At 34.2% G+C, this 25542-nt stretch overlaps 1 protein-coding gene across 2 annotated transcripts in view; it reads right to left on the reverse strand.

The window, feature by feature from the left end:
- Positions 1-25542, reverse strand: part of arhgef6 (Rac/Cdc42 guanine nucleotide exchange factor (GEF) 6) — a 62088-nt gene that overhangs the window by 35659 nt on the left and 887 nt on the right. For both annotated transcript variants that reach the window (XM_056471697.1, XM_056471698.1), the window contains exons 2-5: positions 24356-24439; positions 17888-17972; positions 4643-4758; positions 592-796 (exon numbers count right to left, since the gene is read on the reverse strand). In XM_056471697.1, coding sequence (XP_056327672.1) covers positions 592-796; positions 4643-4758; positions 17888-17972; positions 24356-24439 — 490 coding nt within the window. The remainder of the gene's footprint in view (positions 1-591; positions 797-4642; positions 4759-17887; positions 17973-24355; positions 24440-25542) is intronic.

A 25542-nucleotide genomic window follows, 5' to 3' on the forward strand; every position in this document is an offset into this window, starting at 1 on the left:
CTGAAGAGATTTCACCAGCTTTTTCCTAGCATCATTTCATTTTATTACATAAAACTTAATTTCTAAACTAATTAGATTTGTTTTCTTTGCATATATGAATTAATTTGGTTGTTACCAACATCTGGAGAAAATTCTCAAGAAAGTCAACGGAACCTGTGACACGGAAACTGGTGTGTTCAATACTTATTTAACCCGATGTACATTCATACATAGTCACTTAAAAGGATAGTTCACCTCAAAAAAACAACAACAACAACAACATTTCTGTCATGACTGACTTACAGTTAACTTCTACCAAACCTGTTTGTAACATGCTGAATACAAAAGATATTTTGAAAAATGTTCGATCATCTTTGACTTCCATAATATTTTTTCCTAACATCAAGTCCAAACAAGTCAATGGCCACAGGTTTCCACCATTCCACAAAGGTTTGAAACTTGAAAGGTTTAAAACTAACTTGAGGGTGAGTAAATTTAATTTATTTTGTGAACTATCCCTTTAAAACTGGGGCATAGGACTTCATGATGTTTTGTCCCAGAGGTTTCCAACAATGCTAGCATGTAAGAGAATCTCTTGGTTTGCCCACTCACCACATGGCTTGACCTCTCGGACATAATTGCTGGGGAACCAGCCGGTTTTGCCATTAAGTGTTCCCTCCCACCATCCACCTTCCTCCTGGCGTGTGACGTGGATCAGCTCGCCCTTGCTGAAAGACAGCTCGTCCTCATTGTTCTGCTTGAAATTGAAGCGTGCCTTTACCACCAGCTGCCCACCGCCTCCATTCTCCGACATTTCCTGGACACAGAAGCAACAGGTGAAACCCTTCTGTTTGCAGTCAACTGCTGATCATTTGTTCATGAAGGAGTCGTAATGCTTTACGAGCTATACATTCTCAAGCCTATTTTGAATTTAATTACACTGTGATCACAAACATTATTTTAATCATTCATCCTAACAAAATTGCCACATACACACACACACACACACATCCTGAAATAAATCATGAATGTGAATATTAAAATCAAAAATATTAAGATCATGAACAAGACTCCAATTATGGTGGTTGATTGGAAGCATGTTGGGAAAATGAGGGAATTATTATTTACTTTATTTCTGCTTTCAAATTTTATGTAAAAAAAAATTAATAAATGCGGTGGTTCATTCCATTGTGGTGACCCCTGATGAATAAAGGGACTAAGCCGAAGGAAAATGAATGAATGAATAATAAATGCAATCAACACAGCATCTAATAACTTTATTTTCTGTGAAAATTAATGCACAAATAAAAGTGAGGGAAAAATGAATTGACAAATGTTAAATGAACTTGTATTAGAATCATAATTGATGTAATTTAAAGCAGTTATAATATGTTTAATGTGCTGCTATTTTTTATAAATGGTCAAATAAAACAAAATCTAACAATTTACAGTAAGACTGGCTTTCACTTACTTTAACAGGGCTCAACAATAAGGACTGCCCGGGGCCAGCGTGAGAGATGCTCAGGATAGTAGTCAGGATTGTTACTGGCCAGATCGGGAACTGTGCTGCCTTGTCACTAAATTTAGATTTTTTTTATTGTGATCAAATTTTTATTGAACAGTTGAAAATAATCTTGCATACATACGTTATAGACAAGAATACCAACCAACTGCATTTTCTATTATTATGCCACTCCACCCACGCCTGGTGAAAATAATAAATAATTAACAAAAAAGGAAATAAATCAGAGAAAAAAAAAATCAAAAAGCGAGAGAATAATAATACAAAATAAAATAAAAAAATAAATAAATACGTAAATAAATAAATTAACCTCTGCATTTAACTTCTTACAAGAACACTTTTGACAAAGATAGACACATTGGACCTTTACACATAGGTTAAATAAAATGCAAAGAAAAAAAAATCATGATAGCATATCTTTTATCTTAGTTATTGAACATATCCATGTAGTAATAGTTTTTTTAGAGGCGCCAAGGATCCTTGCCACAGACAGTTCCATATTTGCGATGTCCAAGAACATATACATTCAGTGTTTCCGGTCCAGGGAGTGTGGAGGCTGCCAACGTAAAGCTAACATTTTTTTAGCTGCTATTAGAGCAGATAATAATATTTTTTTCTGAAAATAAAAAAGTCAAAGGAGGAATCATCACTTAAAGGGAAAAGCTTAGGACAACATGGTATGTCTGATTGCAGTGTGTCCTAAGGTCAGTGACACATTATACTAAATTTAGATTTTTAATTAATGCTATTATTAGTCAATTGCGTACAAATATAGTCTTAGAATTGAGAAAAAAGTTTGTGTTTTTAAGCCTTTAAATCAGGGGTCTCAAACTGGCAGCCCACAGGCCATTTACAATTTGCTTATATTTGATTCAAATGGTCTCATTTAATAAAATTTCCTCATATGCGTATAAAGGTTTGCATTAAAACTATGTACATTAGTAAAATTGTACTGCTAGTTGAAATGAACTTGTTAAAGTAAATGTGAATATGTACATACGTGTTCCCTCTTTGTTGTAGTTTAAAAAAAATTAAGATATTGAGAAGAACAATTGCCAGTAAAGACACTTAAATTCCCCAAACCGCTTTCTGCTGTTCTTACGCTATTGGGACAATACAATAGGTTGAAACAGAATAATAATATTATTTTAATAATAATAAAAGTATTTTCATAGCAATTAATACTATACCTTCAATATGTATGACAAGAAACAAAAAGCTAGAGTTTTGACTGCGTATACTGTGTGGAAGAATGACTGTGTGTCTAACTCTGGTGACCGGTAATGCATGAAATATAAACGTCATGTCTGTTATACTAAGATGCATCGATTATGTCATGTTTCCACTTTTTTATTGTTCTTGAATGTTAAAATGGCCCTCCTATGAATTGTCAGTCATTGAAATGCCCCCCCTGCCATTTTGAGTTTGAGACCCCTGCTTTAAATGCTACCCTCTCTGTGATGTCGTAAACACCGGATTGCTTTTCGGTTCCTCCTATCTGATTGGATGTTGTGAGTGCATTGTTTTTTTTCGTATAACCTGGTAACAACCAGTACAGCAAAGACACAGCAACATGGCTGTAACATCAAATCATGAGGATAAAAGAAAACGTCTATATCTAACGTCTTGGAAGCAGACAGTTACGTGGGTACAACATGACAAAAAATTGTGCGTTTTGCACAGATTGCTATCAGTTTGGCATGTCAGCCATTTTTATTTAGTTTTTTTTTATATTGTGATGTTTTATTTTTCTGCGATGAATATTGCGACATGAATACAGTTTCAGAAGATGGTTTGAATAGCACTATTTCTTTTTGTAACATGTTTAAGGTTATCAAAATGATTGTACAATGTGCTTTTACAGACATAGTCAAAGGCAAGTTTTACAAAAAATGTGCAAAGGGTTGTAGAAATTATAGTAATCCTTAAAAATAAGCCAACAGATAGATGGAGGTAAGGGAAAAAAAAAAAAAAAAAAAAAGGGAAACATCATACCATCTATAAGTACTAATGTTGGTGACCAATTAGTCACATAGTCTCTGAAAAGAGACATAAAACTAAATATAAAATTTCCTCATCACAGCACATTCCGATAATATAGACACGTCATTTGAGAAAAGAACATTAGAACAGAACAAAAGAAAATATAAATAAAACAACAACAAAAGTAACAAACAAACAACAAAAGACCATTCCCTGTGCCTCCGACAACCTTCCTCCACAAAAAAACCCTAATTGACACACAAAACCACACAAAACCAGGTGATCTATAAAAGGAGACCATATATTTTGAAAACTCTGTATGTTATCATTAAGCACAGCTGCAAGGCTCTCATGGGGAAAAACTGCAAAAATCTCTCTGTACAATGTGTCACAGTGGGGAGAGTGTTTTTTATCCATCAAATGAGGATGCATTTTCTTGCCACAAGTAGCAGTTTATCTAACAATTTATAACCGTCAGCCATTTTGTTAAATAATTTAAAACTGCAATAAAACACCTGCACATTTTCCATACTGCGTATTATATATTGATTAATATTTCAAAGTATTTAAATTCTAGATTCACAGACGTTATTTTTGACACATTATTTAAAATATGGGGCTAAGAAATAGCTATTAACTTCTTTTTTTTTCTGGTGGGGCCAGTGAATATTTTGGCAGAGCAAGAAAAAATGTCAACCACTGGCCAGATCGGGCCAGTAGAAAAAAATCCTTAGTATTGAACCCTGTTTAATACTGAATAAAAATACATTTCCTTAAAGGGATAGTGCATCAAAAATGTCTAATCTATCAGTATTTACTATCTCTTATCATTAACCAAATATTTTCATTGGTGCTAAACAAGAGAAAGAATTTGATGCAGATTAAAATACAAAAACTGTATTTTATTAAAACAAAACAAAATAAAATAAAAAGTTTTATTTTTAAATTAAGTAAATCTATTGAACCCAACTGAAGCCATAAACTAATGATCTTGTACAGTAAGTTTATTTTAATGCTTTGTTTAGTTGAAGACTATTCAGGCATGCTTTTCAATAATAATAATGATAATAATAAAGAAAAAAATACAGATTTGTTTTTTTGTTGTAGCTACAGAAGACCAACTGTTAACAGCATTTATAGCACCTTCCAGATTCTTACCACAGCTTTTGACTGTCTCCGTAAGGACCTGCTGGACTTTAAGGTGGGAGCAGCTTGTGAAGGAGTTGATGGGCTAGACGTAGAGGCGCTGGACTGTGGACATGGTCTACTGCAATCTGGACACAAAAGAGAAAAATATATATTTAAAAACACATTTTTTACAGCACCGGTCTATGTCTGTTAGCATTTCTTACAGAGCAGTACATCTGTGGGCGGTCAATGGATTGTAGGTGTATAGATACAAATCCAAATACACAGTTCAATAATTCTGCAGCTCTGTGCTATACGGTTCAGCTCAGCATGACCTCTTACACATTAAAACACATGTGAAAAACAAGCTTAAAAATATGCTGCCGCTTTAGGAAGTGTGACTATCTTCAAATAGTGCGACATTCACATTACTTTAAGTCATGTGATTTAATGTGAATTCAAGTATTATGGTAAATGATTTATTGTCAAATCATGATTCATTTCATCAGAAATCCAAGTTTGCGAGTGCCTTATGAACCAACATTGCTATTTTTAAATATACAGTACTGTTTAAAAGCTTGGTATGGGATTTTTTTCTTTGCTTTACTTTAAACATAAAATGAAAATTAAAGATAAATTAATTTGATTAAGTGTGACAGTAAAAACGTTAATGTTTCAAAATATTTCTCAGAGAATCTTTCCACTTATCAAAAAAAATACATACATATGTATTTTTTTTTATTTCTGTCTGTTTCCACAGTAAAATATTAAGCAGCACAACTACTTTTAATATTTATACCAATAAATGTTTCATAAAGTCACCATGAAATCTATATGATAGTATATGTATACACTACCTGACAAAAGTCTTCCTATCAAAGTTTTAGGAACAGCAAATAATAACTTGACTTCTAGTTGATCATTTGGTATCAGAAGTGGCTTATATGAAAGGCAAAGGCCTCTAGATTACACATATTTTTTCCAAAATAAAATATGATCATGCCTTGATTTTTAATTATTTAATTAGGGCAGTAAGGGCTGACTTTGCTTAGACAAAAGTCTTGTGACTTAACAGAAATAATGTACAGTATAGAATATAAAGTCATGCTGCAGTGGAAAATAAATTAATATTGTGTTTGACTCCCATGAGCTTGGAGGACTGCATCCATACATCTCTGCAATGACTCAAATAACTTATTAATAACGGCAAAGAAAGCGTTCTTGCAGGACTCCCAGAGTTTATCAAGATTCTTTGGATTCATCTTCAATGCCTCCTCCTCTATCTTACCCCACGCACGCTCAATAATGTTCATGTCTGGTGATAGGGCTGGCCAATCCTGGAGCATCTTGATCTGCTTTGCTTTCAGGAACTTTGATGTAGAGGCTGAAGTATGAAAAGTAGTGCTATCCTGCTGAAAAATTTTCCCAAACCTCTCCTGTGGTTTGTAATGTAATTGGCAGCACAAATGTCTTGATACCTCAAGCTGTTGATGTTGCCATCCACTCTGCAGATCTCTCGCACACCCCAATACTGAATGTAACCCCAAACAACGATGTTTCCTTTGGCAAACTCGACTGATTTCTGTGAGAATCTTGGGTCCATGCAGGTTCCTTCTGCAGTATTTGTGATTGGGATGCAGTTCAACAGATGATTCATCAGAAAAATCTACCTTCTGCCACTTTTCCAAATTATCCACTAGATGTCAAGTTATTATTTGTTGCTCCTACAATTGGGATTGATGGCAAGACTTTTGTCAGGTAGTGTATTGTATATAGTAGTACTTGTGATAAACAATGTTTCTGTGCACTTCATTATTTTGCAAAAAATCATTTGCCATGTGCTAAAAATAATTTGCATATGTACATCTGATTAAAAGAGGAGTCTTTTAATCAGATGTACATCATCATACGGGGAAAAAAGTATCATCTTGACTTCCATTTCATGGCAACTTTAAGCACTTAATAAGAATAATAGAATAATTTCTGTAGGATGTGAACATGTGACACTGGAGACCGAATGTTGACTGTTAAAGAATGACTGTTGAAAACAACTTTTAAAATATGATAAACTATATAAGAGTTATTTTTACAAAACTACCCTTCATACTGTATTTGTCATCAAACAAATGCAGCTTTGGCGAGCATAAGAGGCTACTGAATAGTAATGCATGTGAACATAAATACAGTACAAGATTGTGCAAAATTTTCCAGCATTTTCTAGCAGCTTGAATCATTTGACAACAAAGTCAAAAGAATTTTAAAAATGCTTCACACCTCGGTTATGCAAATAGGCCAGTCCAAAGCCAAAATGTAGTACAGACAGAATCATGTCAGGTCACTCGGTTATCTTTAAACAGCTCTCATTCCCTCAACCAACCATAATTCTGTCATCTGTGCCAATAGTCCACAGCTCAATACACTTGCATATGGGTCACAACAAACAACTGCAGAATGCCAGACACATTATTGTCAGCTTATGTTGATGACAAGTGTCAAAGAGAAATGACTTTTTGAGAAATAAAAAAAACCCCACATATGACAAGATTCCAGCGACAAGCAATTTGTCGGTTCACACCAGACATGACACGACAGAAACATATGCACTGCACAAGCAAGGGAATGAACAACAAGGAAATTGTCATTAACAAAACAAACGCTGGCTAATGTACGATGAATCAAAATTCCAATCTTCATGTTTAAACTGTTAGCTAGTTTTCTTTTTATTTTAAAGATACGAGGTAAACTATCTGCTGCCATATTCAGTACGACAATAAATGTAATGCAAAAATAGTATTCAAACTTACACAGGTAACATTTAAAGTGCACCTATGATGAAAATTTGTAAGCTGTTTGGACCGAACTGAGTGTTAGTGTGTCCACAGTCATAATGGAGTGATAGAAACCCAACAAGTTAAAACATGACCCAAATGCCAGTGCTTTTGAGGCCCACCGCAAGATGACGTAGATGTGGATTTCCCCACCCACCAAATTGATTGACAGGTGCTATGTTTCTATAATAACATGTACACAGAACTTTTTTGCAATAAACTGGTTTTAAAATATTTGTTCCAACTCTCTGTGATTTTTTTCTGTGAAGTTTATAAACTTAAAATGTTTTTAAAACAGAGCATGTTTGTAATAAAGACAGTAAAATCACTATGTAATTCTTAACCTTTATAATCACCACAGCCACATGGTGTCAGTAAACATAAAATATGTGTGTGTACTGCAAACAGCATTTGTGTGAGACTCATCATTTCAGAAAGCCTTGAATAAACTCCACCACAAATACAATTCATTTTTGACAAATGAGCTTCATCCGAGTCTGTCTCGATCACTGACTGCTGTTTATCTGACGAAACGCATGAGAAGCAGACACGCACGTGGGAACGGTGGGTGGGGAGAAGCAGCGCATTTGGATTTAAAGCCACAGGCTACTTAAAACAACAGCTACAATGTATTCAGAGACCAAAATGGGCAGATTCTGGAGGCTATAATAAATGATCTGATGAGTATTTTGAGCTAAAACTTTACACATTCTAGAGACACCAAAGGCTTCTCTTAAATCTTGTAAAAGGGGTAAAATAGGTGCCCTTTAACACTGAATAAAGCACATAATCAGCATCTGAGGTGATCGTGGTCATAGTAATTAATAATGTTGCTCAGTCACGACATCATTGAAACATAAACAGTCTTTAAAATAGAAACTTTACAAACTGGTTAGGACAAAAACTCCTTTTAACATGGAAAAGAAACACATGTAGTTAGGATCAATCCTAAGCAAGGCCTAAAACATGACATTCAAGGGATTCTTCACCAACAAATGACAATAATCACTATTTATTTACCCTCAAATGGTTCCAAATCTTTACGATTTTCCTCTTCCTTTTTTTGTAGTTGAACACAAAAGATTGTAAAGAACGGTGGAAACTGGTCGACCACTGACATCAATAGCAGAATAAAAAAAAAACACCATAAAGGTCAATGGCTACCCATTTTCAACATTCTTAAACAAATCTTCTTTAATAAAAGACAGAAACTGGTTTGGAAGAAGTAGGTAAGTAACATTCATTCATTTTCTTTTCAGCTTACTCCCTTTATTAATCCGGGGTCGCCACAGTGGAATGAACCGCCAACTTATTCAGCACGTTTTACGCAGCGGATGCCCTTTCAGCTGCAACCCATCCCTGGGAGGGTAAATAATGGAATTTTTGTTTTTGAGTGAACAATCCCTTTATGCCACAACAATTCTTAAAACCCACATCGAACACTTCCCATCAAATCTTACAAACATTGATTAAAAGTATTAAGTTGCTGTGTGCAATGCATCATTCACAAGATGAAAATTAGCGAGAAGAAGGCACGTGGTACTCATGACAGAAGCAAACATTCAGGTGGCCTGTTTGTTGCTCTCTGAGTCCTGACAGATCTCCGGCTCCACAGGGGCCTCTGGGTCTCTTCACTGACTCACACGTCGCTGTTCTCGCCCTCTCCATCTACACAATAAAAGCTCAGCACGTCTGCTGGATTTCACGGCAGGCTCCTTCCGAACACCCGCGGCGTACAAACAGCGCGTGTGAACCTGCTCCAAGCGCTCCACAGCCAACACAACAGAGAATCCAGATAAAGCCAGACGAGAAACGTCTTCTCTGTGCCTTGAGCACACTTCAGAGTGAAGCCCTCACTGTTTCATCATAGAGACCGTTTTAACACAAATCCAGTCAAATCGATCTGCCCTCATTAGTGAGTCATTCTTAAGAACCAACACATCTCTTTAATCTTACTTTAATATAGAGTTTGCCAAGCTATTTGCAAACATTGAAAGTTGGGTCATGGGTAAACAGGATAACATATTTAAGGTCTAATAATAAATAAGAGATTAGTGCTGTTTGGAATGATTAACAGTTCCCCAACATTGCAAAAGTAAAAGGAGATTTACTCAAAAAGGAAAATTACTGACCAGCGTATTGACCACAACGTTGATTCAAACAGAATTGACTCTTCATTTATTACTAAAAGGTCATTTTTGAAAATGATCTTGGCCTTTCTTTTACATGTAATATAATTATTGTGAATTGAGGCAGTCATGCAATAGATACATAAGAAACAATTGCATTTTGTCTCATTTGCATGGTCGAAGCATTTTAGTAGTTGTTTAATTGTAATTTAATAATTTCATATGTAATGCATGAAATAAATTTGCATTTAAATATTCATTTTTTAATTTTTTCAATATTTTTTAATAAAGCAGATACTTCAATAACAGTAAGAGCATGACATGTGAAATACATAGTCTAATCTGCTGGGTTTGAACAGAATAATACTGGAATATATATATATTTAAATGATTAGTATGCATATGAAACTGAAATGTGTGGTGCAGAGGGTTGTTGCTGTCACGTCACAGCAAGAAGGTCGCTGGTTTAAGGCTCGGCTGGGTAAGTTGGCATTTCTGTGTGGAGTTTGCATGTTCTTCCCGTGTTTGTGTGGGTTTCCTCCGGGTGCTCCGATTTTCCTCACAGTCCAAACACATGCGGTATAGGTAAATTGAGTCAACTAAATTGGCCGTAGTGTATGTGTTTAAATGTAAGTGTATGGGTGTTTCTCAGTGTTGGGTTGCAGCTGGAAGGGCATCCACAGCATAAAACATATGCTGGATAAGTTGGTGGTTCATTCCGCTGTGACGACCCTGGATTAATAAAGGGACTAAGGCGAAAAACATTTGTTTTAAAATTATTTTAATTAAAATTTAAATTACTTTATTATTATTATTATTATTATTATCATTTTACTGGACAAAAGTAGTATATCAGTTTTCAAATTAAACTAATTTTGTTACTAAAAAAACTATTTATAGGTGTTATGTAGGGCTTTGTGATTAATCGAAATCAAATAGCAATCGTGATTTACGTTACGATTAGCTAAAAATCGCAGGAGGCTGCAATATGGACTATATATGTACTATATAATTTCCCCCAGCCAGAGCAAATGCCGTCTGTGTGAGACAGTCTTACTAGCCAACTGAATGAGCACACGTTCGCTCTCTACCCAATCAGAATAGCACAACCGAACTATGTGGAACACCCACAATAAAACAAACAAACAGGAGAGCGCGAACAAGTGGGATGATGGCGTCTGCCACTTCAGAAGCATAAAAGGATGAATTCATATCAAAGAAAAACAGCATGTCGGCAATATTGGAATATTTTGGTTTCAAACTAACAGACACAGAGCAAGAACAAGTCATTTTGTAAGAGCTGTCGCAGAATTGTTGCCACAGCACGAGGAAATACAACAGCCAGCACCTAAAAAGTACCACAGGCGGCTAAATGAGGAGTGTCTTGCTACAAAGTCAACTAAAAGTATTGCCACTGACACTCAATAGTAGTAAGCAACAGCAAAGTACAATTTCAGAGTTGTTTGCAGCTGTTACACCATATAAAAAAACATCACAAAGGCACCAGAACTAATGCCATAACGTCATAAAAATTTGTTTCATTTCTGAATATTTAAAAACAAATTTTGAATAAAAGTTGGAGTTAGTTAATATCTTCCGTTCTTTTTTTTAACTAACACTCACTGCATTTTAACAGTAAGAAGCTACGATACAGAATATTGAGTTGAAGCTTGACTACAAAATTAAATCGCAAATCAAATCGCAATATCTGTAATAAATATCTAAATTAGATATTTTCCCCAAATCGCACAGCCCTAGTGTTGCGAATGCTTTTTTGAGTGTTTGTGTATGTATACATATGACGATAGTGTGTTTCTCAAATAAAACAACACTCACAATGTGATCACGTGTTCTCAAATAATGACACAACATATGTTAAAAATTTCATGTGCTTTTGTCACCAATGCAATGTTATTTTTTTAAATAAATGCATTAATAAATGATTGACTAATGTAAAATACGCCAAAAGTCCAACACATGCCATGTTATACAGCCATTTAAATTTTTAGATTCTGTCTGTTTTTATCTAAAAACGTTTTACATGTACATACAGCAAACGTGTAAAACAAACAGTTACAAGCCAGACTCACAGTCCTCTAAAAGCAACAACCACAGGGAACTCAGGGAAACATATGACAAGGAAGAAAAGTGGAGAATAACAACATGCCTGATGAATTCCGCATGCTTATGCAGATGCAGTCAGCCGTTCAGACAGGCCCTACAAAAAGCAACTGTCTGCTGCCTCCAGTAGTCGAGAGCAGCTGCGGCTGAAAGACACAGATGCGGCCACGACCCCAGACAAATCACCTCTTGACGATCACAGAGCAAATACAAGAGGTCAGTCATGCTCATCCTGAGAAAGAAATGCGATTTGTATCTCATGTTTACTGCGCTCTTCAACTAAATTAAATAGCCTATTGTGCATTTCACTGGGATAAACTTGCACAGGCATGTGATATCTACTCCAGTATTCTTTGAAAGATCATCTTGAAGTGATAAAGGAATTAAAGGATTAGTTCACTTCCAGAATGAAAGCTTCCTGATAATTTAGTCACCCCCTCGTGATCTAAAAAGGTTCATTACATTCTTTCTTTAGTCAAAAACATTTCAAGAATCATATCAATATAGTGGATGTCTGTGGTAGGATTGAACATGCAAATGGAGCTTCAAAGGATTCAAAACAATCCCACCCGAGGAATACAAGTATGCACTTTAACCACAAAAGCTTATCTGGCCCTAGTTCTGAGATCCAAGCTATTTCGGTTAAAAAGATAAATTAATTACATTTTAAATCTAACATCTTGGACGACTATTGGATGAGCAAATTATAAGGAAATTTTTATTCAGCAAGTAAAATAATCCTTTTAAAAATATATGATTACTGAACCACTTTTGAATCAATGGTTATAAAACAGTCTAGTGGGATGGAGGAGGACAGTTGTTGCCACATCTCCTGAGGGAACGCGCAACAGGAAAGACGTGGCTCATTTCCATCAGCAGGATAACACTGAGTGATTATGAAGATCCTGCTTGTAAACAGAGACTTATTTTGTAGATTATAAGTGACCAGCAGCAGCTAATTTTCTAAAAATGTGTTTGATATGAGGCTTGCGCATACACTGTGAAACCCAACAGTCAACTTCATCAAATAAAACGAGTGTAGTTAACTCAAAATTGACTGAAAGTTAATTCTACTCATTTGAAAAGAGTTTTGAACTCAGGGTTAAGGTAATGAGTTAATTAAATACCTCATTACATCAACATAAATGGAGTAAGTTCACAGTACTCATATAGACATGTTTTTTAACTTAAATTGTTTTCTCAAACGGTTTGAGTTGCCTTAACTTAGTAGGTTTGACAGTACTCCGTTGGTTTGAGTTCTCTTCATTTAATGGGTTTTACTGTGCCCAAAATTGCTTTGTTTACTCAAATGGATTAAGTTCACAGTCCTCATTAAGATTAGTTTTTTAACTTAAATGGTTTGTTGCTATCAATTTCATCAAATGGTTTGAGTTACCTTAACTTATTGGGGTTTACAGTGTAGCAGTACGTGTTAGACCAGTGGTTCTCAAACTGTGGTACGTGTACCACTAGTGGTACACAGGCTTCCTTCTAGTGGTACACGGAGAAATCGATGAATGATTAAAGTTTTTAAAAAAATGAACACTTAATAGGCTAAACCTTTTATTTTGTTTTCAATTTTCTAATGTTTGTTATGTATTCTATCATTTGTAGCTAATCTCCTTCCCATATTTGTAAGGGTTGTTGGTGGCGTATCCTGTATTTTTATATCCCAATGTTGACAGGTATGGTTTAATGACTTTCTTTTCGGATACACAAAGCCTACTCTAATGTGCAGTAAGCAGATCTAATTTCTAATTTAAATATTTAAATCCAAATCGTATATTTAAAATACAAGTTAATGTTTAGATTTCAAAGATATACAAATAAGTCATATATACATGCAACATATATTTTAAAAAATTATCAAAAAGAGTTTTTATATTAATATGGTGACATATAGCCTATATTTATGAGGTCCGAGGAACATTTCCAGGTTTTGATGAATATATATGTTATATATATGTTTGATGAATATGACTTTATGTTAAAACTTTACATTTAAGCACAGCAGTTTTCTTTTTTACATTTTAAGAACAGTACCATTTTTAATTACATTTTTAGAAGCACATTTAATTTAAACATTATTTATTTATTTACCTGTAAGCACAGTGCAAATGTTCAAACTATTTATAATGTTTAAAGTGGCTGACAATAATAAATATTCTTGATAAGAGGAATTAATCTGCCTGGTTTTTAAACTGTGCAAAGCTGAGCTGCTTAATTAGGCCTGCTACGCTACTGTATTTTAATACTGGTCATTATGGTGGTACTTGAAGAGACCAATTTTTTCGAGGTGGCACTTGGTGAAAAAAGTTTGAGAACCACTGTGTTAGACTGTCTGCTCTGCCTAGTATATTGCTTGTAATATGACTATCATTTGGGGCGAAGATAAAAATACAGTACTAAAATACATTAATAAAGTGTTACATTTCATGACTATAATTATGATGATCTAAACCAGGGGTGCCCGAAACTCGGTCCGATCCCAATTAGACACACATGAACAAGCTAATCTTTCTAGGGCTGTTTCTCAATATGCGAAAGTTCCCGGATGTGTTCTTGATATTCAAGGATGCGTAGACTTGAGAGCAAAACTCACTCGAGAAGTCCCAGAAGTCATTGCGTCTGAATAAAGGAGGTAGAAAGCACAGAATTCTGTTTATTATAAAGGTTCAGAGATATAACCTTTTTATCTTAGGAGTTTCCCTAAATGAGACGGTGAAAGTAAACATTACCATGAAAATCTTAATAAAGGCATAAGCACATTAAGGGAGTTTATTTGCTGAATATCATATTAAAATATATTTTATTTTTATTGTGCAAAGATTTTTGAGCATATTATATATATATTGAAAAAGTGGGAATATAATAAATTGTTGTATAAATGCTGTAATATTTAAATAATTTTCCGTTAAAAATGCATGAAGGTGTCGGCGCCAGTGGTGTAGTGGTTAGTGCGTCGACACATGCACTCTGGTGCTCACGGCGACCCGAGTTCGATTCCCGACTAGCTGTCCTATGGCGATTCTTCCCCTCTCTCTGCTCCCCACACTTTCCTGTCAATACTCTCTACTGTCCTGTCCATTAAAGGTGAAAACCCCTAAAAAATAATTATAAAAAAAAAAAAATTTAATGCGTGAAGGTCATGTGACCATCTGGAAGAAAGCAGCATTTCATTTCTCAAAGGATGCGTTCTGTGTTCTCACGACCTCCCGTGTTCGTTCTTCCAAGGTAACTTGGCAAGAACAGTCTTCACGAGAACACGAGACCGTCCAGTTTGGACCCCCCTGATCTAAACTATATTATGAATGATACTGCTCATGTTTAGTTTAAATAAGTCAGAATGTTTAAAGAGATTTAAGCAGATTTAATTTTTTTAATGAGCAGAAATACACTTCAACATCATGTCCGCCAAGACAGGGAACAAAAATCTGTTTCAATACAAGGTACAATAAATCTATATATCTAATTTGTGAAATATTAATTTGATTGACATTGACATATATTGTGTTTTGACAATAAAAAAAGTAGTGTAAATTAAATTTTAGCCCAAGAGAAAAACAATATACCTATAAACTCTAAAATTAATATAGATTTGACATTTATCACCTTAATTATTGACTGAAGTATCATAATTTTGTGTTCATGTTGCCTTGATCTACACTGCAACAAATGCTATTCTTAGTTTTTGTCATTTCAAGACCAAATATCAAAACATTCTTAAATCAGGAAGCATTTTCTAGACGCATAAAACATTTTAAAATATGTAACCAAGTTTTCTCTAAAAACAATCAAATGAATATGTAACAATTTGTTTTCTAAATGCACTTCACTGAGTGTTTATGAACTCAATTACAAATTCAGTTTATCTTACACCCTTACATCTGAAAAAGATTTACAGAAACTCCTCTGATCTTTATTTTAACTGTAAAAATGCAAAGGAACATTCCTTCACTGTGTCTGGTATTGTGACAAAATCATCTCTTTTTGGAAGAAAATGCATCATTTTCTACAAGAACTCTTTAAGATAAAATTTAGTTTTTCTCTGGAATTTTATTTGTTGTATGGTGGAGTAGAGAATGTGTTGGACTATGGAAGCATATGAGTAGCAAAATTCATTTTGAAATGTAATATGCAAAATGGCAATGCAATATGTTAAATGTCAAAATATTTCTATTTTTCAATTTGCATTTCAGTTTCCAAGAACATATGTGCAATGTTTGGTTTGCATTTCTCATTTCAAACACGGTTTTAATATGTAAATTGTATCCACATTTTATTGCTTTCTAAGTTGCAAATTTAAATTGAAAACGCAATACACAAACTGAATTTCATGTGTATAAAGTACAAGCAGAAACTGTAGCAAAATGATCAATTAAATGTTATTTGTCCTAAATGCATTTACACTCACGTCTAGGAAATGCAGGATTACATTTCCAGCATAACACCGTGGGATGTTTATAGCAAAATTCAATTTGAAAAGTAATACACAAAACGATAATGTATAATGTAAATTGGCAATGTATTTCTGTATTTCAGTTAGCACTTTCCAAGACATATGTGCAATGTTTGCTGCAAAATGAAAATGAAAATAAAAAGAATCTATTTTCATTTAATACATAGCGACGAATGAAAGACGATAAGAAATTGAAAATGCATTCCGGGCTGGCCACACCCACATACGGCGGCCAATGGTGCAAGGAGAGTATTATGTTTTGTTGTCACGGCTGCAGCGAGGAGGACTATTCAGGACATTTGACAGTATAAACACGGCGAAGTCTGTTCCTCAGCTTCTTCGTGAAGCTGCACAAGCCCTGGAGCGTGAAATGGGAAATACTAGAAAACTAATCACCCACTAGCTTATTAAAGTTGGTTTTGGGTTTGATATTCGCCAGACATTTGCACATGCAGTTTTAGGGATCATCTGCAAATTACATCGACAGAAACAAAACGCACAGTAATGCAAAGCAGAAAAAAAAAGTATTTCTAGAAGATTCCAGTATATGGTTAAAGGCCAGACTGATTTACTACAGGTAACAAGGCTACTATAGCTCTAACTATACGACACATACAAAGCAGAAAAAGGCAATATCTCTTGTCATAAGCATACAGTACACATTAGCTAAAGCACCTAAATGTTATCTTCTCACATTTCCCCTTCATTTATGTAAACATCACTCAAATATAGGAAAAGATATTTACAGTATTTCACCTAGATGTAAGCTTATCGATCTAATGTGTGCTCACTTTCCTAGGGACTAAACTGACTTACTACAGGATAGATTTTACCCATATTTTTAATTCATATTTGTAAAGCACATAAATATTGAAGAAAAATATTTACAGTAAATCACCTTACTGTACTTTTATGATTTTAAAGGGTGTAGTACATTCACAGAGAAAATGTGAGAAAATAACAAAAAAAGTGTCATTTCCAATATTAGAATATATGCCAATTTGCGTGCGCAGCCGTGATAACCGTGAAACCATGACTATTTTTCAGACTATATAATCGTACAACCAACATCTATAATTGTTGCATCCATAACTGTTATGCAGTTCAAAACATAACATATGATCGTGTTTAAATATACAAGCCTACTTAAGCAATGCACTGCTTTTGTTGTGCTTCAAAATACAACATTTGAATGTTTGTAAAAAAAAAAAGCCACATTGTACAATGCAGTGATGTTGTGTAGTTTCAAAATACAATGTACTAACAATTTAATGTAGAAAAATACAACGTGGGTGTCTTAAGGAGCAAAAATACAACATATGGGCTCTTATATGCTGTTGTGTCTTCATTTATATTGCAAGTCATATCTCTCCAGCACCTCATTTGGGATGCTTTTCATAAACTAGCCCCCATGACAAACTAATTGACTGGCCCTGGTGTATATTTAGCTCCTAGCCTGACTATTATCTTGTTTACGTACTTGTTTGTATATTTTCCATTTTTCTCCTACTGTAAAGCTGAGTCTGTATTTGTATGTGTATGTGCTGATGTATTAAAATAACAGACAATTAATAAAATAAAAAATAATGAAAAACAAAACAAGCAGATTGATTATTTGATATTTGGACTGGAATCCAGAGGAAAAACTCTTAAGTAAGAAAATAATTTCTTACACAGGCAGTGTATTCAAAAATGAAAAAGTTACAGAACATAGATGAGACCATGTCCACTAAGTTACCTTGAGTAGCGATGTTTATTGCTGAGAGTGTCGATAGAACTTTGTTGAAGTTCTCCCCACTATATAAACTTTCTGCATCAAAGCCCTAAAAGAAAGACACAAGCCAAACAAGAAAAAAGTCAGTTCCCAATGTAGAAGAAACGCAAGTAGGTCAAAAATCAGACAAGAGTTTGGTTTTATCAACACAACTAGGAGCGATTCAAGGTCCAGATCAAACATTGATTCTCTTACCAAGTGACTCCATATTTAAATATATACATGTGTGACATTGTGATAACATTAATACAGGAGGATTTTGCAAACTAGCAGATGTAATCAAAATATGACTATTTAACTGAACTTTGAAGTTCACATCATTTAAAAACAACCACATTTAAAAATAAAAAATCTTGATGGTAGGAAAAACAACTTCAGTCAGTGTGACCCACATTTTGAGATTTGAGATGTTGCTTTTGTGTTTGGTCTGCAGGCCCTGTCAGTGGCTGTGTATCGACAGCTATCCTATTTCTTGCTAAGGGTATAGTTTCACATTTAAATAAAACATAATAGCATTTACACAGCAATGCAAGGAGCATCTGTGCATGTGTTTGCAGAGCACTGTTTAGGTATATCAGCAGTCAGTGCTGTACAAGACGACTAACAATTTACCATTTGTTTCGCTAACCGTTGTTCTCACTCGTCAATAATTAAATGTGGGTCATAATGAGCTTCAGGCTTGTGTTAAGATACTTCTCGTTTTCAGCTACTTTAAAAGCAGAAGTGAAAGTTATGCGCCTGGTTTGTTTGTCTAGTCACATGACTTCATCAACCATATGTCCATTGGGTTTTTCAGAGCATGAGACCGGGGTTTGCTTCCAAACAAATGTGACTTGGGGGTTCATTTGAAAAGTTCTGGTTTAAATATTCTATCCTGATCATTTTGGTTAAAGGGGTAGAACATTTAAGTTTCTGTACAATGTACACACACTTAAGAGGTTCTAAGCTTTATAAATGTCTTTCTTCAGCTGAACACAAAACAAGATATTCTTAAGTATGTTGAGGAAAAAACAGCCCTTGACATCAGTAATAGGAACACACACACACAAAAAATTAAAATTATATATATATATATACATATATATATATATACATATATATATATATATATATATATATATATATATATATATATACATATATATATATATATATATATATATATATATATATATATATATATATATATATATATATATATATATATATATATATATATATATATATATATATATATATATATATATATATATATATATATATATATATAAATAAATAATGGAAGTGAATGACTGTTGTTCTTTCCAACAACCTTTTGTATATCTTTCTTTGAGCTCATTAAAAGAGTGGAGGATAAGTAACTGATGACAGAATTTTTATTTTTGGGGGGAACTCTCTCTTAAATAACATTTATATCACATGATTACAATATGCATACTTAAGGAAATGTTATTAACCCTGATGCGCTGTTGGGGATGTTTTCATTCAGTCTGGGGTGATTTTGAGACTTCATTTGGCCACAACTTTCTCTGTTACATCAAATTAAATGATTTTTGGTGACAAATGTTATTTTGACATATATTTTGGGAAGACGCTTTGATCAACAATACACACTAGGCAAATTTACTACACTTTCGTTAAGTTGGTATCTGTTTTTGCCCCATTGACTTCCATTATAATGACATTTGTTTGATTGCAAAGGCATAACACCATATAATCATGCATTCTTTATTGTTGCTGGTTTACCCTGTTGGGAAAGGTAAAATGTGTCATTTTTACTGTTGATCTGATCATCAGTTGCAGTGCAAAAAAAAAAAAAAGCTTAGTTTCTGGCTTAAAATCATAAGAACATAGTAAGTGTATTGATGCACGCACACTAACATTTGTTGTTTTACTACATAGAACTCCATATAAAATTCTAAAATAAATGGTAAAAATTAAAAAAGTTTTACCTCTTCCCATCAGGGAAAAACACCAAAAATCAAAAATGCATGTTCATTTGGTCTCATGGCTTTACAATCAAAAAATGTTGTTCTAATAAAAGTCAAAAACAGCCACAAACATAGCAAAAAGGTAGTCAATTTCAACAGCACACAAAGGTTAAAAAAATAAATGAATGAATTGTGCTTAAAATGTTTTCCAAAGTAATGGAAAGTCAATTTGGCGACATACTAAATTTAAGCTTAGAAGTGACTTTTTCTTTAGTTAATAATTAAAGTATCTAAAGAACTAAATAACATTATTACCTTTAGCACAGTCTCGGCATACAGTCTAGAGCATGAGCTTACTGACACAGTGATATGAACCGATGATGTTGTGTGCAACTTTCACAACAACACAGTAGGGTTGTCCCGATCAGGTTTTTTTTGCCCTCGAGTTCGAGTCATTTAATTTAATTTTGAGTATCTATCGATACAGAAACCCAATCCGATACTTCTGTAATACATTAAAAAAGTCAAATCAAGGTTCTACCTGCTCCATTAGCATAAAAACAGGCTTCTCTACAAAGGTGAATGGCAGGTCACATTTAACCAATAGCGTCTCTGCAACAAAGTGATGTCATGCTGGACGCATTGAAGTTTCTGTGTAATGTCAAAAAGAGGTCTAACCGCAAACCTATACGTGTTAGATATATAAAATGAGATATATATCGTCCGATTCCGATTGAGTCTGAAACCGCGTAATCGGGCACGATTTCTGATCACGTTATCGGATCTGTACATCTCTAGGTTGCAGTATCAGCACGTATATTGCTGACATACAATTTAATATGCACATTATAGCCATCTCTGCTGTAAACAATGTCAGATTGTGTAAGTTTAGACATTCTGCAATATTCTTCTTCTGACTAAAATGCGAACATGCTCAGGAATTCAAATCAGTTTCATGCACAAACCAAATATTTTGCTTCATAGGACCTAATTGTATCATCACGAGCCACAAGTATACATTTTTTATGAAAAATGTTTGAATCTGAATGTGTTGATGGCTTTCAACTTGCATTTTATTAATCCCAAGGGGCATGTTTTAAGCTAGAAATCATTAAAAAATTATTTGGATGGCTTGAGGATGAGTAAAATAACAGCAAATATAGATTTCTGGGTGTATTGATACTAAAACACAAAACTTAAACACACAAGAATTGTTTTATTCTGAAACAGACTTTGCTGAAATGAATATTAACCAACAGTTTCTATCCCCAAGACATATGTTGATTCATGAGAGAGAATCATTTAAAGTTGTTCAAATGAGTCATTAACTGTACTACACAGAGTTTCTGTTCCCAGCTACTCTCTCAGTCCTCCATGTCCAGCTACATACTGCTGCTTTACAACAACAAACCACAAATAACAAGGCAGAATTCAGCATTTGAGCTGCTCAGTGAAACTTAGCCAAGCCAAAGATCACAGCATTACACTTTTAAAGTTGCACATTGAGTCTACTCTAATGTTTTGGACAGATTATGATATATATTAACTCACCAGCTAATATTTGGCCATTTCAAGATCCTCAATAATAGCTGCTAATTGTTAATGATTGTAAATATTAGAGCCGGTAACACAAAACAAGTTGAACAAACTCTGGGTTGCAGAGATAGTTTCAGGTTGACAAATCCAAAGAAATGCAAACTGGTTAAGATCAGGTTAAGTTGTATTACAATGCCTGATATAATCCTTATCTGTTAACTCAGAACTTAACTCAGATTTACTGATCAAACCCGGAGCGGATGCATATGAATGTGACACGTGTAGCAAACAGCCAATCACATGGCGCATGAGAGAGTCAATTCACTTCTCTGTTGAAGATTACAAGATATCATTATCAGATTTATAATGAATTTAAACACAAGCCTGGAATAAACACTGTTTATTCAGTAAAAGCAAGTTAAAGAAAACATTATTATATCAAGGCCAATAAATAATTTATTTGAATAATATAGGTAGGTTCACAAACTCAAAAGATAGCCACATATATTGCAGCTTACTTTAATAATAATATTTGACTTTAAATGCTATTTATAGGCATTGGTAATATTAACTGATGATTCAAAAGTATTTGAATATATAATATAAATAAACATGATTTACATAATATAAAACAAATTATTAGCAACAAAACTATTTTGACTCAAAACAAAAGCTTATAGCATAGAAGACTTTAATTTGGAGTAGGCATGGGCCGGTATAAGATTCTGATGGTATGATAATCTTGGATAAAAATTTCAGTTTCACGGTATAGTGGTTACTGCTCTAAAATGTATTCTTTTCAAATGTCTGGGTAAAAAACAACAACTTTTTCCCCTTTGAACAGAATATATTTTATTTTGAGAAACATTTAAAATATTTTAGAACAGTAAACATGTCAGGCTAAATAATTCAAATGAATCATTAACTTCTGCTGTCTTCATTCGTTTTAAAAACACAGATTTCTTCACAATTTAAATGTTGGCGGTTTTAAAACCTTGACTTTTCCAAACCGCGCTATACCTTGAAAACCGTTATCATCCCATGCCTAATTTGGAGCAAAAAAGACGTGCGGGGAGTGGGAGCAGCTTTATTGCATCAGATTTGTCACTTTATTCACGGCTGATTGATCCAGTTTGGGTCTGCGATTTTTAAACCAGAATAAAACCTGCTCCAGAGCAGGTTAGCCATGTAGCATAGATTACCTAATCAAAACCAACCCGCCTTCTTGAGCCTGAAAATCATTGTATGCTCAATCTAAACTTACCTGGGTAAAAATCAAAGCTGGCTTTGTGGAACGGGCCTCTGGTGTTAGTCCAAAAATTAGCAATTGAGTAAATATTGTTCAAAAATATGTTTGTATAAATTAAATTTATGGTGTCTCTTATTTGTTTTCTTTAAACTGATTTATGAATCCAAGACGTCAGAAACTTTTTTTTCTTCAGTAAAACATTAAAGAATTTTTTTTTGCTGAATTTTATGAATCCTTGGTGTTTGCATGATCCGGTATAAGATTCTGACGGTGTGATAACCTTGGGTAAAAGCATCACGGTTTCATGGTATTGTAATCACTGCTCTAAAATATGCTCTTTTAAATGTCTGGGTAAAAACCTAAAGCTTTTTCCCCATTTGAACACAACATATTTTTATTTTAAGAAACATTTCAAATATTTTGGAACATGTCAGGCTAAATAGTTCAAATGAATCATTGACTTCTGTTGTCTTCATTAGTTTCCAAAACACAGATTTCTTTACAACTTAAAACAGCATCTTTAAATATCGTTTCTGCTGGATATACAGTTGTCATAAAAAACTAAAAACGTACATAAAAAAAATCGTACATATCCCATGGTAAACCTTGAAAATGGTTATCATCCCATGCCTACCCTTGTGATCCATAAAATTCAAAGTGTCGTGTAACATACACGAACGCAAACTGACACGAAACTGATGCTGTCAGAGAAAAAACGCTCTTCTGAATGAGACAATGACTGTTCGCAGGGGCTGTGGATTCAAGGTAATAATGTTGAGATTGAATAATGTTCAGTTTCTTGACCAACCATTCCACTAGTATTGTCACAAGACATAGTAAGTATATAAATTAAGTTTTTCCAGTAAGTTTTTATCATAAAGTACTGTTTTTGCAGACTTGCATTTTACGAGACAGCCTTTGAGTCAGTAAACTAACAGAAAATTCTAATTTTTGGGTGAACTATCACTTTAACTCCAAACAAAGCCAAACCTTTAAATTTAAACAAGTAACATGAGTCACATCCACCATATGTGTATAGCTTATCAGTCCATAACCACATTTTGATCATAGTTTTAGTGCTAGTCTTTTGCAGAAGGTGTGGCATCATAACCATGTGTTTGTGTCCACATTAAACCTTTCAGATTGACAATGTTTACAGTGATAGTTATAATTCTTCACCATCTTCCTGAGAGGCCTGTAATGCTCATGCAGGTCAAGACCATAATAACCATAATAAATGAAATGCACATGTGAAAGAGCTAGTATTACAGACAATCTTGTTTACTTGCATATTTTCAGATCACATGTACAAACCCAAAACAAAACCTGCTATTTATTTGCCAGTCCTCAGGGAGAGCTAAACTAAAATAGACCGGGCAGAAGAGAGGAGTACTCTTTTACAGACATCAATATAAATAATTCAATATAATATTTAATATTAATTATTAAGTCTCCCACAAGTAAGTAATTCCTCCATAACATCAATGCTCATAGGCACAGTTTTGAATAGAAATACACACTCTACATAACTGATAATGTGATTTGTTTATGCATAATTAGTTATCTACTTTTGCCTGAAAGTGTGCCTTCAGTCTGCGGACAATATATTAATACACAGTGTATTTCTCAAAATGGCATGACCCTCTATTCGCAAAAACGTTGCATTTGAGTGATCAGCACCCAAGCACTGCAATTTGAGAGAAATAAAGATCTTACCTCAACCTTTAAAGACTGGCATCCTTTTAGAAACTCCCGAATGTTTGCAATGCAGTCCGCTTCGCATTTGGGTTCAGCTGAATACTGTAACCAATGAAAGGATGAGGATGTAAATAATCTCAACTTTGCTTCAAACACACTGCACCCCAAAGAGGCACTTGAGATCAACAAGATCTCCTTTTTGGAAGTGAATGTCAGCCTAGCCTATGAGCCACATTGTACCCGGACACTGCTGTCCAGTAGCGCATGCCAATTCTTTTGGCGTTTACTTTGCGAAGTAGCCGAACTATTTCTTCGCCCTGTTACACACACATACAGTCAGTATCTATGCTAGATCTCATCGGGCCCTGTCGCACCAGGAAAAGATATTTTGGAGGAAGTGACGATGTTTGCTCAGCAAGACTCTACTTGGACCGCTTACTAGCTAGTGCGACTCGTTTACGAGAATCGATTCTTTCGAAGAGTTCATTTCAAAGAATTGATTCTAATTACAAATATCTTGTGCACTGACGTCCAAATTGTCCACATGATTTAAAAAGTTTATTAAAGAACTATCGTTTGCTCACCAATGCTATATTTATTTCAACAATACAATAAAAATAGTAACATTGAAAAAATATTAATAAAATATATCATTTTCTTCGAGAATGAAGTGGCGTCTGACTAGGTAACAGAAGACTTTTTGCTAGGTCAAAAGTTTCTTTCTCACCTTCTAATAGACTGAAAATAAATATTTTTAAAAAATCAGTAATGAGTTTAATAATGCAGTCTTCGTGATCACATTTGAGATATTTCAAAATATGTTTTTTTAATTTGTCATGGACACCCTACTTTTCTTCAAATACATATGGGCTTTAGCATGTTTCAGCTTGTAAAAAAACAATACATAAAACTTCAATATCATTTGCACAGAAATAAAAAACACTAAAACGAGTCACGTGTGATGAACCGGCTAAATACATTAAAAAGATCCGATTCAAATGAACGATTCCTTCACGATGTACGCATGCACTCAACTAAAATAAAAATGTCCTGAAAGCGTCGTTAAAATCAGTAAATCTCTCCAAGCACACAGATTTGTCCAAAAACAAAGAAACGAACGAAGACAAGCAGAAAGAAAACATTAGCATTTAAGAATTTTAAAAACCCAGAAACTTTTCTGTCCTCTGTCAAGTTGGCACATTACT

Source organism: Danio aesculapii, chromosome 14, assembly GCF_903798145.1.
Source record: "Danio aesculapii chromosome 14, fDanAes4.1, whole genome shotgun sequence".
Taxonomy (NCBI): Eukaryota; Metazoa; Chordata; class Actinopteri; order Cypriniformes; family Danionidae; genus Danio; species Danio aesculapii.